Genomic DNA, 18,402 nt, shown 5'->3' on the forward strand with positions numbered 1-18,402 from the left:
ACCGTAAAATTTAAGAGCAAATGTCTGCACAAATTTCTACAAAAATCTATATAAATGACTTAATAGCCTGAGTTAATGATGTTGGTTGTGAATAACTTTGGCCTGGACATTGGAGAACCATACTGCTCATCGTTAAATAATGTCAACAAAGATTCAATTCCTGTTTTGTCAGGGACCTGCTTCCCTGCTTTAGAGTGTGGATGGCAATGATAAACCACCACTTATGAGAATGACTGAGAAAACAGCTCAGGATTAAGCATCAGCAGGCAATGAGCTAAATGCTTGCCTCTGGGGACACAGTACATACAAATGAATTTCAGAGAAATGCCCAAGTTAGGAAATAAAAATTGTAGCCACACGTTCTTGTAATAACTGCTAATTAGCAAATTAGTTTCTATTACTTTGTTCAATACAGTTAAACTTCTCACCTTAGATTTTGCTGAGTCACTAGTGGCTGAATCTAAAACAGACAAGATAAATAACGTTACTTTGTGTTACACACAATCTAATACAGAAATATTCACTGCAATTATGGAGCAAATTATAATTCATAGAAAATTGTATGACTGCAATAGAAAAAAAGGGCACAGAGTGGAGAATTATAGCTCACTGAGATGAAAAGCAGCACAGACAGCCACCACCATGAAAGTATGCTGTGAAATTGTGGGTAAAACCAGCTCAATGAGAGGGATGGCAAAGGGACCCTGTTCTCTTTAAAAAAAGATAAATACTAATTAATCATCAGTACTAATTAAACATCAGTACATATTAAACAATTTATTTTGTATCCATTTGCAGAACTCATTCTTTCATTTTATTAAAAACTAATTATGATTGTTATATGCATTATGCACTCGTACCCCCTCAATACATATTTTATGAATTACATCTACTCAAATACCAGTTAACAGTCTAAGGGGTTTGCAACTGTAAAATGCCACATTAAAAGATACTATATGACCATTACACATCAAAGAAAAGTAAGGCAAACAATTGCAGAGTAAACAAAAATGCACAGAACTCAAACACAAAAATAATCATCTGGCCTTTTTAGTTATAATGGAACTATTCCATACAAATTCAATTGAATTACTTATAATCCATCTAAGAGCATCTAACTTGGATTTAATAAGAGGGGCATGAAATGTAGAATGAAAGCTGCAAAAAGAGATTCACTATGGGGCAACAGCTGAGGCTATAAAATTATGAGAGGGGGCAGAAAGGGGCTAGCAAAATGCCAATTATTTTTGACAATTTATTTCAATATTTAAAACTATAGATTAAAACTATTCCTGCAATTCACTTTGCAAGTCTGTGAGACAGACTAAGAGCTAAGCCCCCAGCCACACCCCTTTTGAAACATGGTTTATGCTACATGACTATAAAAACTAATAGACCATACCATGCTATTTCTCCTCAGGGTCTGCTTCAGAAATGATAAGAAACAGCAGAAAGACTTTAAGAAAGTAGTACTGGTCTTTTTAAAATAATCGTAACAGCAAATTTACATCACAGACGATAATTTTCCATTTACAAGAAACGGGGGTTTCTGCAGACTAGGCAGCTACAATGAGGGCAACAGTCCTCCTCCTTCCTACAGTTCCAGCTGTCCATCAGTGACATCACAGAATCCATCAGTGACATCACAGTGTGATAGACTCCTCCAACTTCGCCTGTTTCAAGATCAGTATTGTGTAAATGCTGGAAAAAACCCTTTAACACTCAGACAGGAGCTATGTGACAAAGTTGACAAGTTTGGGAAAAGAACATGCTGGGTTAGTAAGTTTGACAGTGAGTAGATGACAAGGTCACACTAATGGACAAAAACATCCTCCAAACCGGCCTAGGTTAATGATATTGAAAGCAAGGTCAGAAGATAAAAAGAAATGACAGAGCATACACTAAAAAGTATCACACTAAAGTACAAATTATTGTGCAATTTTAATAACAATTTATAGAATACGATCACAAAACTTGCACATTTTCATATATAAATTATCTAACATTTCTCTGATAAAAGCTCAGCTGGGATCACATTACTTGAATCAAATATTTCAAGTGCATTTATAGCTTGCTTGAAAGAATCAGCATCTCTTTTCTCACTCCAACTGCACTGTGCATTTCAGCATTAAATAAATACAATATTCATTTAAAGTGCTTTAGATTTCTATTGTTTTGTTTTCACTTGCTGTAAACTCAGTGAAATCATCAGTCCAAAATAAGAGTTATTTGATTCAGTTAGGTTAAGACAGGCTGGCAAATGGAAATTAAATAACAGAATGCAGATTTGACATGATAATTTAAATTCAGCTCAGGACATGACAAAAAAAAGTGTTACTATCCAACACATTCACACACAGTTCCACAAACAAGATTAGACAAAAGTACAAAAAAAAACCATCCAGCCACAAAGTCTTAGCTCTGTACTTTTTAGACTTCAAATGAAAAGCTAATTTTTCAGTTAGCATTGCAATAACGACCAATAAAGTATGTCACCACGTACATAATGAAATTGCAACTCCTGAAAACATTTCAGTCCTATGGTTAAAAAAATGTGCATAGCTCACTATAGATTTATATAGATTTATGTATAGAAAATCAATGTTACAGTACTATAAAAACCTTTTGTCTTTCAAAAAACTATATTCATGGATAACGAAGAACACTTATGTAAATCATTTGAGGTTATAGTTGTTCCACAAAATACAGCAATATTTTCCCCCCCTACAAGTATTTGCAGCTTTGAATGGGCAAATACAAGCATTTCAATCGTGAACTGTCTACTTCTGTAGGAAGCTGGTCAGTAACAATGACACTGTCTGTTACCGGACTCTGTAGTGTCTTGTTCAGGCAGTTACCTGAAACATCTCCTGGAGTAGTTCCTGTTCTCCCAATGTTGGTTAGCAAATGATCTATGTTTGGCACTGGCTGTGTATCAACTGTGCTTTCTTCCTGGACTGGTGTCTACATTCACAAGAGTAAGAAGATCAGAAAGTTGTTTTCCTTTTACTGGAAAAAAAACACACCAGTAACCCAAGTCTAAATGAATACTAAACTTCTACATTGGTTAATATGGTAAGATTGTTACTTGCTAGTACATCTCCATCAATGAAATACCCCAGCCAAGTTTGAAAAGGTAGGTTGCTTGTCTTTTAAAGCAATAACTAAACCTTAAGTGATTGTTTATTCCACAAATAAGTAAATTGACAGCTGAGAAGGGCCTCTGGGGTATTTATCATCAGAAGTCCACTTTCATTTGTCTTCTAAAAGCCAACTTTCCAAAAATTAAATTTAGCATTTTCTAATGCATTTGGAATTGAATTCTGCAAAGACACACTCCCTTTTGACAGATAGAAGGATATTTCCATTACTATGCTAAAGCTAAACTCATAGCATGCTGACAAAACAAGATTTCCAATCAGAAACACATGGTCAATTAGCAAAATAACATCTTTGGTTTTGACAACGGTGCTGAAATTAAAACCAGAAAAGATAAAAATGTCAGTTATGTTATTTAACTCCATACTAGGGAATGACAGCATTTACACATGAAATGGAAAATATAGATTTTTGAACAAATTTCACGAAGATGATTATATGGCTGTGGGAAATGGGGTGGAACTAAAATAAGCTTTGAAATATATTATACATGCTTGCTCACTAGCTTGCAAACTCATTCTCTAGCAACAATGACATTAATAGAGACATTCTAATCCAAGTTTAGATATCAAATAAATCAAATTTGAAATGGGGGCTTTGAGATGGCTGCTAAATCAATTTATTGTACATGAAAATGCACAAATGCACCTTTAATTAGTATGGAATTACTAATTTGGACAGGATATGCTCTCGGTTTCCAAATTTTTTTGAAAAAATCTGGCACTGGTATCGTGCACATTACAATTTCTCCAGCCCAGATGTGCACTGTATCAAGTTTTAAATTCTTTCACCTATTTAATGTAGATCAAAGCAGTGATCCCAATTGACAAGTTTTTAGGACTGGTTCTAATCCTGAAACAACTCTGTCTTTTCAGCAGACCATTTATAATATTTATTAACATGCAAGATTGATTATGACAGTTTGCAAGTGACAATGTTGCAGTGAACTGCTTTGCTAACAGCATAGCCTCCAGGAAATTAGCTAGAAGGAAGGTCTGATGCACTATTTCTCAACTGTCTCACCAATAAATTCCTAATTTTCTCCAGTCTGGGGAAAGATTTCAGATCCAACATGGTATTTAATGATTATTAAACTGTGGAGCTGATTATCAAGCACTCACTTTCAAGATGGTGGCTTACCTTCCACATCTCTCTACTCCATCTCTCTCACACCCCAAAAGCATTAGAACAGTTATTTATAATTATATGATGTTTCTTTGTAGCCAATGTTAGATAATGATGCCACAAGTAGCACCAGGATTGCATTCCTTATTAACTTGCTACTGATTTTGCCACCACAATAAGAATAAGGCACTTTGAAACTAAGTATTATAATGCTTGTAACCCTTGGCTTTCAGATTTTGTACAAGTCATTTTGCTTCAATTGAAGTCATGAATCACAATTGTTATAAGTAATTCTTCCAAAATAATGACAGTCTGTTTAATAAAAAGCTTACTTTTCTCTCACAGTGAAGCATCACACATTGATAATTAATACTGATGACAGGAAAAAGATCAAAGCATGGCTTAAAAAGATGCAGCAAGGGATTTCATTTAGATTTCAGTTGAGAACATGTACAGTAGAACAAGCGGATTTTAATAACCTCATAACTCTCAATTTATTATTCATATAAAGGAAGTTATTAGCTTTATTAGGCTTTGTAATTTCATATAATGCATATATTAATAAAAATTTCCTCATCCCTTTGCTGTACACAAAATCAGTGTTCTATTGTATCAATGTGCATTTAAGGTATTTGAGGGCCAGTATGATCATCTTTCTGAATAATGCTCATTCAAATTTGGAAAATTAGAAACCAAACCAATGAATGCTGCAAGTTTCTCCCTTAACTGGTCTAGCACATCTTCATTTTGTTCATATTGCCTTTGTCTTTACAAACAGCAGCACTGCAACTTTGAATTTTTAATAGATCTTGAACTTCCAAACTTGATTTATTTATAATGACTCAAATATACCAAACCAGTCAATTTCAATATCAAAACATTATATTTTTAATATAGGTACTGAGGGAACATTACATTGATTGAAATTCAGTTTTATTAGCTTGCTGTCACAAGTATAACAGTGTGCTGTGTTAAAAAGAACAAAATAAACTCATCTATAATAAAAACTACTAACAAAAAAAAACCTGGAAAAGAGTTACTAAAACCATTATTATAAATAAGGATACTGAGTGGGATTGACACCAGTTCCAGTTTGTTCAGTTGTACATCTTTAGGTATACCTTGAAGTTATTACTACTTACGGTTGCGTTTTCATCACCTTCTTCAGTGAAAAACCAGTCATACTGAAACAGGAAACCAATTTTTGTTTTAGTTTAATTGCCAATTCAAAAAATCTTTACAAGTCCAATTATAACATTCAGTAAAATAAATAAAATAAACATACATGTTGTATTAGCGTTTCCACAATTTTGTACTGATCCGGCATATGAGTAACCATGTGCATCATGTTGTCTTCTGATGTTCTGACGAGAGTTGGACCAAATACAATGGCCAGATTTCTGGGCTCCATCTGAGGACATAATACTTTTACATATTTCAAAGCAACAAACAACATGAAAGCATTGCAGCACAATATCATGTCACACCAATTACACATTGAGATTAATGATAAGTGATTTGTTGAAAATCACAATGTATGCACTTCATAATTTGAAACATCATTAGAAACAAAGAAGTACAATTACATACCTAAATATAACATTTTGCCATGGTTAAATGAGTTACATTGTGAGATAGTAATTTGTTCATCAGCACATCTTTCAGCTACAACCCTGACATCTATCCCACGAGATGCAAAGCTGTGCAGGTATGTACACAAAGCAGGACAAATCTAATCAGGCCAATTACAGATTCAGTCTGCTCTCAAACATCAGTAAACTGATGGAAGGGGCCATCAATAGTACAATCAAAGAGCACTTGCCAAGCAATAACCTGTTAACTATTGCTTAGTTTGGGTTCTGAAAGGATCACTCAGCTCCTGACTTCATCAATGACTTAATTCAAACACTGACAAAAGAATTGACAATGGAAGATGGTCATGATTGTTGAAGTCATCTCAGCTCCAGGGCATCTTTGCAGGAGTTCCTTAGGGTAGTGACCCAGGTTCAACCACTTTCAATTACTTCCCTCCATCATGAGATCGGAAATGGAGATATTTACTAATGATTGCACAATGTTCAGCACCATTCACAACTCATCAGATACAGAAACAGTCCAACCCCAAATGCAAGAAGATCTGGATTGTATCCAGGCCTGGGCTGACAAATGGCATATAACATTAGCACAGGTAATGACCATCTCTAACAAAAGATAATCTAACCATTGTCCTATGGATTTCAATAGTATTACCATTGTTGAATCCTTTACTACCAATATCCCAGGGGTTACTATTGACCAGAAACTGAATGGGACTGGTCATATATATACCTTGGCCACAAGAGCAGTTGGGAGGCTAAGAATTCTGCAGTGAGTAACTTACTTCTTGACTCCCCAAAGCCTGTCCATCATATACAAGGCAGAAGTCAGAAATGTGTCTGGATGAATGCAGTTCCAACAACCCAAGAAGCTTGACACCACCCAGAACAAAATAGCTTGCCTAACTGGATTAACATCCTCAAACATTCACTGCCTCCACCACTGATGCATAGTAGCAGCAGTGTGTACCACCCACGGGATGCAGTGTAGAAATTTGCCAAAACTCTTCAGACAATCTTTAAAATCCAAGGCAAATACCACCAAAAAGAACAAGAGAAGTTGATACATTAGAATGCCACCACCTGTAAGTTCTCCTCCAAGCCACTGACCATCCTGAATTAGAAATATACTGCCACTCCTTCGCTAATACTGGATCAAACTGCTGGAATACCTTCCTTAACAGTACTGCGGGTGTACCTATACCAGATACACTACAGAGATATGAGGCAGCTTACCACCACTTTCTCAAGTTCAGTTAATTAGGGATTGGCAATAAATGCTGACATAACCAGTGAAGCCCATATCCATAAAAAGAACATTTTAAAAAGTGAATTCTAATCACTGGCAACAAGTTGACCATCATTGCTACAAGTCAAATTCTCAAGCAATAGAAATCGCATTTCAATTTTCACGTTTTTAAAAATATACACAAACATTCAATGTATTGATGAATCTGAAGAGATACCTTGTTCTTTTCAGAGTTTTCTGCTACTGTTTTCAGATGTGCAGAAAGAAATTTTAATGTTTCGTAGTGATGATCTGGTAAATCTCGGATCTGAAATAATTTCAACACCAACAAAAAAATGAGTATATGGACAACAGGTTTAATATTAATTATATATGTAATTTAATACCAGTCACGAATGAGAATTTACCAATTTTTTTAGGGTCCTGAGTCTGTCCACTGAATCCTCTTTTCTGTTGGCTTCTATGAAGTCAGCATATTTATCTGTAATACATTGTCAATTATAAATACACAGTGAAATTGGCAATGTGGTGCCAAAGACAAAGTCTATATATATTCTTTGAAGAATTCTCCAATTTTGAAATCATCAGACTATAGTAAATAGGAATTACACACCTGTTGTGAATTTGTGGGAAAGGTCGTAATAGTCTGGACCACATTTGATCAATTTTTCCACAGTTGAAATAACAATTCCACCACAGTTAAAAATCTCACAACACCAGGTTATAGTCCAACAAGTTTATTTGGAAGCACTAGCTCTCGGAGCGCAGCTCCTTCATCAGGTGATGAAGAAGCTATAACCTGGTCTATAACCTGGCATTGTGCCATTTTTAATTTTGTCCACCCCAGTCCAACATCGGCTCCACCGAGTCAAGAATCCCAACACATTTTCTTTAGAAAGCAATTCACTGAACTAAAATTAAGCTCAAATTGTAAGTTCAATAATTTAATTGGATTTTGAAAGTAAAAGAGTACTTGAATGATTCTTCAGTTGAAGTGCTGCATTATCTGTTTCAGAGTAGGAGCTTTACTTGAACCTAATGGCTATTTTGCAAAAATTATTGATTAAATAGGGCTTTTGGTAACTTAAACACTAGAAAATCAAATTTCTTCAACTAATTTCTGATTAGAAGACGTCCATGAAAACATTTGTTTTTATTAAGGTGAAATGAAAACAAATATTACACGAGAATAAAATAGTGGTGCATTACTTTTAAATTTGCAGATAAACTTGCACAACTACACAATGTAGTAGAAAACAAACACAGTGAACACTTGAAAAGACAGAAAGGGAAAGGGAAATGTCCTATTAGTCCAGTAAACAGACTTGATGCTATTAAACACCTTAGAAGGTGTTGAATATAATTGACAAGAGCTCAGCTCATTGATTGCAGAACTGATGGTATACCCATTTTGTGCTGGAGGGAAAGGTCGGATTTGACTATACAGCTGTCAGGTAACTAACAGATCTCCCTCAGGATTCAAAACCCAGGGGCAGATATCCCACTTGCCAAGGGACAAGGAGAGTGTGTGTGTGTGAGGAAGAGGGGAGAGGTAGAGAAGGCATAGGCAGAGGTGGAGTTGGCTTCTAGCAACCAGTCCTCTATTCCATTCCTGTTCTCTCAATCAAGCACTCGGTCATTAAAAGAGAGAGTTATCCCCCAAGAAACTTCTGCAGGTTGTGTCACTGCTGTGCAATAAAGGCAAATATACTGTTCTACTTGCCTGCTGCACCTGCATTTTAACTTTCAGTTACTCACTGATGGAGAACCCAGGTCTCTTTCTACACCAACACTTTCTAACCTCTTATTATTTGAGAAATGGTTTACACCTCTTTTTCAAACAAAAAGTGATAAACTCACATTTTATTACATCTGCCATGTTCTTGCCTACTCACTAAGTCAATCCTCACATCCAAGTTTTTTCTTTAATTTAACCTATTTTTCTAAAATACCTGTTCAGTGATATTATTACACACCTCTGGAGATAATGAGACTTGAATCCCCACATCAAATCCATTGATATATATGATGAACATGAACAGCTGAGGCCAAAGTACTTGTTATGATATCCAACACTGACCAATAATTTTGTCTTGTCACAGTCTGTCAAGGAAGGATGACCTGTTTAATCTACTGCTTCTGTCAGTTAACCAATCTATAATCCATGCCAGTACATTAGCTTTTTTCCCATGTGTTTTATTTTGCCAAAATGTGTCATGGAAGATTATCAAAAGCTTTCTCAAGGTTCAAACATATCATAACCACTGACACCCCTTCAGCAATTCTAAGCCTAATATAGAGTCATAGAGATGTACAGCATGGAAACACACCCTACAGTCCAGCTGGCCCATGCCAAATCAGACATCCTTAATTCATCTAGTCCTACTTGCCAGCATTTGGCCCATATCCCTCTCAACCCTTCCTATTCATATACCCATCCAGATGCTTTTTAAATGTTGTAATTGTACCAGCCTCCACCAGTACCTCTGGCAACTCATTCTATACATGTACCAGCCTCTGTGTGAAGAAGTTTCCCCTTAGGTCCCTTATAAATCTTTCCCCTCTCACCCTAAATCTATGCCCTCTAGTTCTGGACTCCCACAACCCAGGGAAAAGACCTTGTCTATTTACCCTATCCATTCCCCTCATGATTTTATAAACCTCTATGAGGTCACACCTCAGCCTCTGTCAGTCCAGGGAAAATAGCCCCAGCCTATTCAGCCTCTCCCTATAACCGTCCAACCCTGGTAGCATCTTGTAAATCTTTTCTGAACCCTATCAAGTTTCACAACATCCTTCCTATAGGAGGGAAACTAGAATTGCACATAATATTTCAAAATTGGCCTAATCAATGTCCTGCACATCCGCAACTTGACCTCCCGACTCCTATACTCAATGCTCTAACCAATAAAGGAAAGCATACTAAACACCTTCTTCACTATCCTATTTACCTGCGATTCCACTTTCAAAGAACCATGAACCTCCACTCTAAGTTCTGTTTGTTCAGCAACGTTCCTCAGGACTTTACTATTAAATGGATAAGTCCTACCCTGATTTGACTTTCCAAAATGCAGCACCTCACATTTACCTAAATTAAACTCTGTCTGCCACTCCTCAATCCATTGGCCCTTCATGACTTTCCTTAAACAAACACCAGTGAGAAGACTAATAATGGTCAATTTAGCTTTTAATGGTGACTGAATGTACCTATCAGACCTCCATATGCAGAACACCAAGGTAATAGTATTTCATTGTGGTGTCCCTGTCAAATACTTTACTTAATCCCCATTTGGAAAACTGCTTGTATCCATACTGATTAACTAAGGCTTTTGAAAAGCTTCAAAAAGAGATCCCCAAAAATGACGCACAATTTAAAACTAAGAGCATTTATATCATTAATAAATCTTTATCTGAACTGCACTCAGCATTAGATCAAGTGTCCTCAAATTGCAGAGGTGAAATAGGAGTTTTGATCATCTAATGACCAATTACTGAAATAACCGCCGGAATTAAAGAGGCTAAATGCCATTGAATGGAATCATGGAATGGTTACAGCACATAAAAGAGGCCTCACCCAATCAGCTGCTTCCTCTTGCCCTGCATCACTTAATGACACTTCCTAGACTGCTTCACTACATGTTCTGGAGTTCTGAAGAGGGGTCACTCAACCCAAAATGCTAACTCTGCTTTCTTTCCACAGATGCTACCAGACCTGATGAGCTTTTCCAGCAATTTCAATTTTGACTTCACTATGATATCTACTGTTGGATACTCTTCCCAGAGTGCTTGACTGCAATGCTGACTGTTAGACACTCGCTTCCCAGACTGTTAAGCTGGGATGCTGCTCCAGAAAACCCTTTCTCGACTGCTTCACTGCAATGCTGCAACAGGACACTGTTATTCTGAAGGTGGCACATACTCCTCCCCAGACTGCTTCATGGCAATCTCTTCCCAGACTGCCTCACTCCAATGCTGACTGTGAGTCATCTCAGTCTAAATTCTGTTTCATCAGTTGCTTGTCTTCCTATGCTGAGTTATGAACTGTTCCCAATCCTCAGGTTGCCATTTCCTTCGATCTAATGCAATCCATAACTTCTTTTGTTAGTTACAGTTTCCTTACTTTTCCCTTTGAGTGTCTGTACTACAGTGGAATGGACATCTATTGCAGACAATGTACAGGTCGTTCTGCTATAACGTAACAGATGTGTTCCTCTGCAACTTCGCGCTATGGGAAACCGCTGTAGAAATCGCACTGTAGAAGACCGTGCTATGGAAAACCCGAAAACAGTCACCATGCAAACTGAAGACAACCAGCATTACTGTATGACCCATGTTACTGTATCTTTAATTTCTTGATATAAACTGTGCCCAATATTACCATTGCAGTGTGATGGACTATTAATATCAAAACATAACCCCAAGCTGATTGTTACGTATTATCAATTTGCAACACACTCTGCACCTGTTAGCTACTCACAGACACGTGCTGTCACAATCTCTCAGTTCTGAAAAGGCACCTCTCTAAGAGTACTCTTTCAACTTTGTAACAATAGTTCTTTGAAAGTTGCGTCACAGGTAGACACATTGTTAAAGCATTTACCATGCTTGCCTTCATTGCTCAGATCATTAAGGTGAGAGGAGAAAGGTTTAAACGGTGACTGATTTAATCAAATCACTACTGTGGAAATTGTTGTGTTTTTTTTTAAAAGAGTGGAAATCAGGTATTTTTTCACTCACCCTTTTAGCAAATTACTAAGTAAGGAGAGCTTTCTTGGGTGTTTTTGTTTTAATTAGCAGAGGGGTTTGACCTTCGTATTGTAACAGTATGTACCTGAACCCCTGGGTTTCTCCATTTGACAACATTATTCAGGGTACTTCCATTAACTGTACAAGTCCTGTCCTTGTTTGTTTTAACAAAACACAATATCTCGCATTTATCCAAATTTCCCACTGGCCCAATTGATCAAGATTCTTTTGTAATCTTAGATAACCTTCTTCACTGTCCATTATACCATCAATTTTGGTGTTATCCATAAAAGAAAGATCATAGATCTTATTTTAATTTTCCTATGTAGCCCCTATAACCATCAATATCCTTGCAAATCAAAATAGAAGAAAAAATGACAACAGTCAGCGATTTACTCACCATTTGTAAAGAGGGGCTCTGGAAGTTTTCTGAAGAAAGATTTCAGTAAACTACTGATAACATTCAGATCACGCCATTTCTGTATTTTAAAACATTTTAAAGGGAAACAATTTTATATCTGTTAATTTTAAAACACATTAATACAAATATTTCCAAAGGCATTCAAAAGAGACGTGTTGAAAAAACTTACATCATCCAAAAGATCAATATCAGTCACTCCTTTGTTCAGCTCCTCTTGTAAACTCGAGATAGCAGCATTATTTCCAGGGACTCTGTAGATTCCAGTGTACTCAAGTCCTTTCTCTTCAACTAAATTGCAGCAAACTTCAACTATCAGTGGTACATACTAGAAAACAAAAAATGAAATAATTTTTTAAAGATGCCACACAACTTTTCTATTTGTATTTAGTCCAAGTAACAAATTGACAGGCTTTAAAACCATTTCAGTGCTATTCAGTTGCACTGTGGTTCCCTTCCACAATTCTTTATATATTAAAGTCTGGATATTGCTGAAAAGAATTTACCAACTTTAAATTCCTGCCTCAGGCGACTCTCTGTGTGGAGTTTGCACATTCTCCCCATGTCTGCGTGGGTTTCCTCCGGGTGCTCCGGTTTCCTCCCACAATCCAAAGATGTGTAAGTTAGGTGGATTAGCCATGCTAAATTGCCTGTAGTGTTAGGTGAAGGGGTAAATGTAGGAGAATGGGTCTGGGTGGGTTACGCTTCGGCGGGTCGGTGTGGACTTGTTGGGCCGAAGGGCTTGTTTCCACACTGAAAGTAATCTAATCTAATCTAAATTACCATAAATTGAGAATACATTAATTTAAGACCATAAGAATTAGAAATAGGAGTTGGCTGTTCAGCCTCTAGAGCCTGTTCTACCCTTTGATAGGATTGTGGCTGATCCAACATTCCTCATTTCTTCTTTCATGCATTTTCCCATTATCCGCATTTATCGACTGATTAAGAATACATTGCAGCTCTAAATATATGCAAGGACTCCACCCCCACAGCTCTCTGCAGCAAGAAGTTCCAAAGACTCAATCCTCAGAGAAGAAACTTCTCATCTCAGTCTTAAATTGGTGCCCCTTTATTCCAGGACTTTGCCTTCTGGTCCAAGACCCAATCATTTGTGGGAACATATTATTTGAAAATAAGCTTTATGTATTTGCTTACTATTACTACTATGAAAATACTAAGTGATGTCCAACAAGAGATGTGATTCCACAATTAGACAAGACGTGCTCAACAATCTCAACTATGCTGAGAATTACACCAATCAATTTAAGATTATCAGTCAGGCTCACAGCATGGCTCGCTTACACATGTCCTTTCCTGCAAAGAGAAGAGACATGCCCAAACATTGCACCTTTATAGCTTTAAAAAAAAACTTAGATAACAGCCATTCGATATCCATTTTGCCAACCAATCAGCACCTCTTGTTGTATTCTCTGAAATTTGGTATTCTTATGCTGTCCTGATAAGTGTCTTTAAAAATGTCAACATGGTTCATTTCTCCCAAACCAGTACTCAAATTCTGTACTACCAGGGTCCATTCAATACTTAACTTAGGCGATCAGTAATTTCTTTTTCTGTTCATGATGCTAGCAAAAGCACATTTATTCTTAATTTATAATTACTCCAAGGTGGTGCAAGAATTCTTTTTGCCAAACCCTGTAGTCAATGGTAATGATGTCAGTTCTGATAGAAAAACCAAGGCAAAATCAAGACCATCAAAAATAATTACCATACTAGATTATCACACATTATCCACAGTCTTTTGCTTTTGTATAAAGTTAATTTACATTACAAAGCCTTTTATTTAATTCACTCATGGGATGTGGGTATCACTGACTGGACTAGTATTTATTGCTAGTCTGTAGTTACCCTTGAGAAGGTGGCGGTTGGCTGCCTTCTTGAACTGAAGTCCATTTAGTGTAGGTAGACCCACAATTCTGTTAGGGAGGGAATTCCAGTGACAGTGAAGGAATGGCAATATATTTACAAGTCAGGATAATGAGTGGCTTGGAAGAGAGTTTTCAGGTGGTGTTTCCATATATTGTGGATATGAGATTGGAAGGTATCAGACCATAACATACAGGAACAGTATAAGGCCATTCAGTCCATCGAGTCAGCTACCCGAATGAACTCCACGGCCTTCTGCAGCAATGGTTTTCATGGATTCATCACTCTCTGGCTAAAGAAATTCCTCCCCATCTCAGTTCTGAAGAGCCATTCCTTCACTGAGGCTGTGTTCACTCTATCCAAGTCTCTTAGCATTCTGTAAGTTTCAGTGAGATCCCCCACACTCTTTCTTCAAAAATCCATTGAGTACAGACCCAGAGTCCTCAATTGTTCCTCACACAAAAAGTTCTTCTTTCCTAGTATCTGGGCCAAGTCCAAGGCCAGCACCTTGTTCCTTAAATACCTAAGGATCTTTGGCAAATTTCAGCACTACACTCTATGAACAGTACACAGTTAAGCAGGTTGCTTTGTCCTGGATGATGGCAAGCTTCGAGTGTTATTAGAGCTGCACTCAGCAGGTCAAGTGGGGAGAATTCCATCACACACTGTCACTGTATTTACTTGGCAAGTCCAGTAGAGCTTCTGTTCAATAGTAACCCTCAGGATATAGACTGTGGGGATTCAGTGATGGTAATGCCATTGAGGGTCAAGGGACAGTAGTTAGATTGTCTGTTATTGACAATGATCACTGCCTAGCATTTGTGCAGCACAAATGTCACTTTTCAGTCCAGACTTGCATATTGTCCAGATTTTAGTGCATCTGAACATGGACTGCTTCAGTATCTAAGGAGTCAGAAATGGTGCTGAATAAAGTGCAATCATCGGTGTTATGGAACAGGCCAGACCCCCTCAAAACATTTCAAGAAGGTAGCCCAGACCCTAACTTTGCAAGTTGTTTTAAGCAGGTGTCTGGTGGACATTTCAGGAGGGATGCAGCTGGTCAAACCATAGTTTTAAACAAAACAGAATTTATTTACAAGACTACCAAATGAAACAGAGACAAAAGAGGACAGAATACTAAATAACGTGGCAGAAGTGAGGACTGCAGATGCTGGATATCAGAGTCTAGATTAGAGTGGTGCTGGAAAAGCACAGCAGGTCAGGCAGCATCCGAGGAGCAGGAAAATCGACATTTCGAGCAAAAGCCCATCATCAGGAATGAAAGCAGGGAGCCTCCGGGGTGGAGAGATAAATGGGAGGGGTGTGTGGCTGGGGAGAAGGTAGCAAAGAGTACAATAGGTGGATGGGAGTGGGGATGAAGGTGATAGGTCAGAGAAGAGGTTGGAGTGGATAGATGGGAAGGAAGATTGGCAGATAGGACAGGTCATGAGGATGGTGCTGAGCTGAATAACTTACCTTTTAAAACCCAACAGATTAAATCAGATTAATGATGCTGCTCCCAATACTTGCAACAATCCCCATAAACACCCTTGGCACAAAAGGTAAAATCAAACACAGGGTCTTGCGGGAGATATGTCAGAGGTGGCAGCATGGAACACCCTCTCCTGTGTAGCTGTTTCTTGGATCGGCAGTCTCAAAACTGCCTGACTGCTTTCAGTAAATAGCCAGACTGCCAAAACCAAATCAAACATGAGAAAGGTGAGCAAAGAGACCTGGACACTCTCCTTTCATTGTACAAGTGCTTTTTTTAAACTTAAAGCCTTTGCCTGAGGCAGTATCTTTTAGCTATCAAGAAACTGGCCCAAAAGCCCTTCAAACTTAAGACTTTTTGGATTCTGTGTATTTTACGATCTCTCTTAAAAAAGCCAAGGACAACACAACTTTGTTATAAGAGCAGCATCACCACATTGGCAAACATCCCATTTCTAACCTCATGATGGAGAGGAGGTCATTGATGTAGCAGTTGGGAAGCCAGTTTTCAGGTTAAAAGTGCAAGAAAAATATGGAGCGAGATCTTAATGAAACTCTTAGATGGTTGCAGATCAGATGTACAACCAAAGATAATCATTAGGACTTGGTCCATATCCTGATGCATGGATATACTTGCGAAGTGCACTGAAAGTTTCAACTTTGAGGGATAAATCCTGTGTGCCCCGGTTCCCCTGCATTAGATTAAGAGAGTCTGGCAGTTCTGTAGTACTTACATCGATAGGCAATGGGAAATGTTAGATCAAAATCTAATCTTAGATATGGGCAACGACACAACTGACTTCATCACGCCCATTTCCATTGAAATGCACCATCCTTGTCTTCATCCATCCACTATCATTCAGACTGGATATCTAAACTTATTATTTAATATCCAAAGCCACGAAAGAACAGTCCATCTCATATTCCCCAAACTTTGAGAGAGTTCCTAATGGATGATGTGCTGTGAATTTTTGTGCAAAGAGCTCAAAAGACCCCCCACGGCAAACAAATGTGCAGCAGATTCAAATCAGGGAAATTTTCAAGTGCAGTGGCAGTCTAGCTATTATTGCTGCTCTTCAAAAGATCCAGGTCAATGTAAAAAAAGTCTCCCAATTAGGAACACATTTAAACAAAAAATCAGCATAAAGGATCAGAACTGAAGATAGTTTCCAAGATACCATTAAGACTGTTAGGAAAGATCAAAGAAAATTGGGAGAAAAAACAATACCAGGTGGTGCATTTTGGGAACTTAAGGGAGATTTGAGAGAGTAGAATTGGCTGCCAGTCCAAAATGGGCAACCAATTATGTTGCCTAAGGCTCCAATTCGGTGCTATAACTACACTGGTGCTTGCTGGGGGCCCAAGCCACACTGATGGGGCCACAACAATGACAGACCACAGTCGCAGCTGAGCTTAATCCAAAGTTAAAAATCACACAACACCAGGTTATAGCCCAACAGGTTTAATTGGAAGCACACTAGCTTTCGGAGCGACGCTCCTTCAAGAGGTGATTGTTCAAGAAGGGGAGTAGGGATAACCCTAGTAACTATAGGCCAGTGAGTCTCACTTCTGTTGTGGGCAAAGTCTTAGAGAGAATTGTAAGGGATAGGATTTATGAACATCTGGATAGGAATAATGTGATCAAGGATAGTCAGCATGGTTTTGTGAAGGGCAGGTCGTGCCTCAGAAACCTTACTGAATTCTTTGAGAAGGTGACTAAGGAGGTGGACGAGGGTAAAGCGGTAGATGTGGTGTATATGGATTTTAGTAAGGCGTTTGATAAGGTTCCCCATGGTAGGCTACTGCAAAACATACAGAGATATGGCATTGAGGGTGAGTTGGAGGTTTGGATTAGGAATTGGCTGGCTGGAAGAAGACAGAGGGTAGTAGTTGATGGTAAAGGTTCATCTTGGAGTGCAGTTACTAGCGGTGTTCCGCAAGGATCTGTTTTGGGACCATTGCTGTTTGTCATTTTTATAAATGACCTGGAGGGGGGGCTAGAAGGTTGGGTGAGCAAGTTTGCGGATGATACGAAAGTCGGTGGAGTTGTTGACAGTGAGGAAGGATGTGTCAGGTTACAGCAGGATATAGATAAGTTGCAGAGCTGGGCAGAAAGGTGGCAAATGGAGTTCAATGTAGCTAAGTGTGAGGTGATTCACTTTGGTAAGAGTAACAAAAAGACGGGGTACTGGGCTAATGGTCGGATACTTGGTAGTGTGGATGAGCAGAGGGATCTTGGTGTCCATGTACACAGATCTCTGAAAGTTGCCATCCAGGTAAATAGTGCGGTGAAGAAGGCATATGGCGTACTGGCTTTTATTGGTAGAGGAATTGAGTTCCGGAGCCCTGAGGTCATGTTGCAGTTGTATAAGACTCTGGTGCGGCCGCATCTGGAGTATTGTGTGCAGTTTTGGTCGCCATACTATAGGAAGGAGGTGGAGGCACTGGAACGGGTGCAGAGGTTTACCAGGATGTTGCCTGGTATGGTAGGAAGTTCGTATGAGGAAAGGCTGAGGCACGGGGGGCTGTTTTCATTGGAGAAAAGAAGGTTTAGGGGTGACTTGATAGAGGTGTACAAGATGATTAGGGGTTTAGATAGGGTTGACCATGAGAACCTTTTTCCATGTATGGAGTCAGCTATTACGAGAGGGGCATAGCTTTAAATTAAGGGGTGGTAGATATAGGACAGATGTTAGGGGTAGATTCTTTACTCAGCAAGTCGTGAGTTCATG

At 38.3% G+C, this 18,402-nt stretch overlaps 1 protein-coding gene across 2 annotated transcripts in view; it reads right to left on the bottom strand.

The window, feature by feature from the left end:
• arhgap21a (Rho GTPase activating protein 21a) overlaps positions 1-18,402 on the bottom strand; it is a 256,035-nt gene that overhangs the window by 12,824 nt on the left and 224,809 nt on the right. For both annotated transcript variants that reach the window (XM_043690469.2, XM_043690471.2), the window contains exons 17-24: positions 12,465-12,620; positions 12,275-12,353; positions 7,536-7,609; positions 7,346-7,435; positions 5,570-5,695; positions 5,427-5,468; positions 2,859-2,964; positions 429-460 (exon numbers count right to left, since the gene is read on the bottom strand). In XM_043690469.2, the coding sequence (XP_043546404.2) occupies positions 429-460; positions 2,859-2,964; positions 5,427-5,468; positions 5,570-5,695; positions 7,346-7,435; positions 7,536-7,609; positions 12,275-12,353; positions 12,465-12,620 (705 nt within the window). The remainder of the gene's footprint in view (positions 1-428; positions 461-2,858; positions 2,965-5,426; positions 5,469-5,569; positions 5,696-7,345; positions 7,436-7,535; positions 7,610-12,274; positions 12,354-12,464; positions 12,621-18,402) is intronic.

Source organism: Chiloscyllium plagiosum, unplaced genomic scaffold, assembly GCF_037043375.1.
Source record: "Chiloscyllium plagiosum isolate Xiang-an unplaced genomic scaffold, Cpla_swu_hap1 HiC_scaffold_5, whole genome shotgun sequence".
NCBI classification, from domain to species: Eukaryota; Metazoa; Chordata; class Chondrichthyes; order Orectolobiformes; family Hemiscylliidae; genus Chiloscyllium; species Chiloscyllium plagiosum.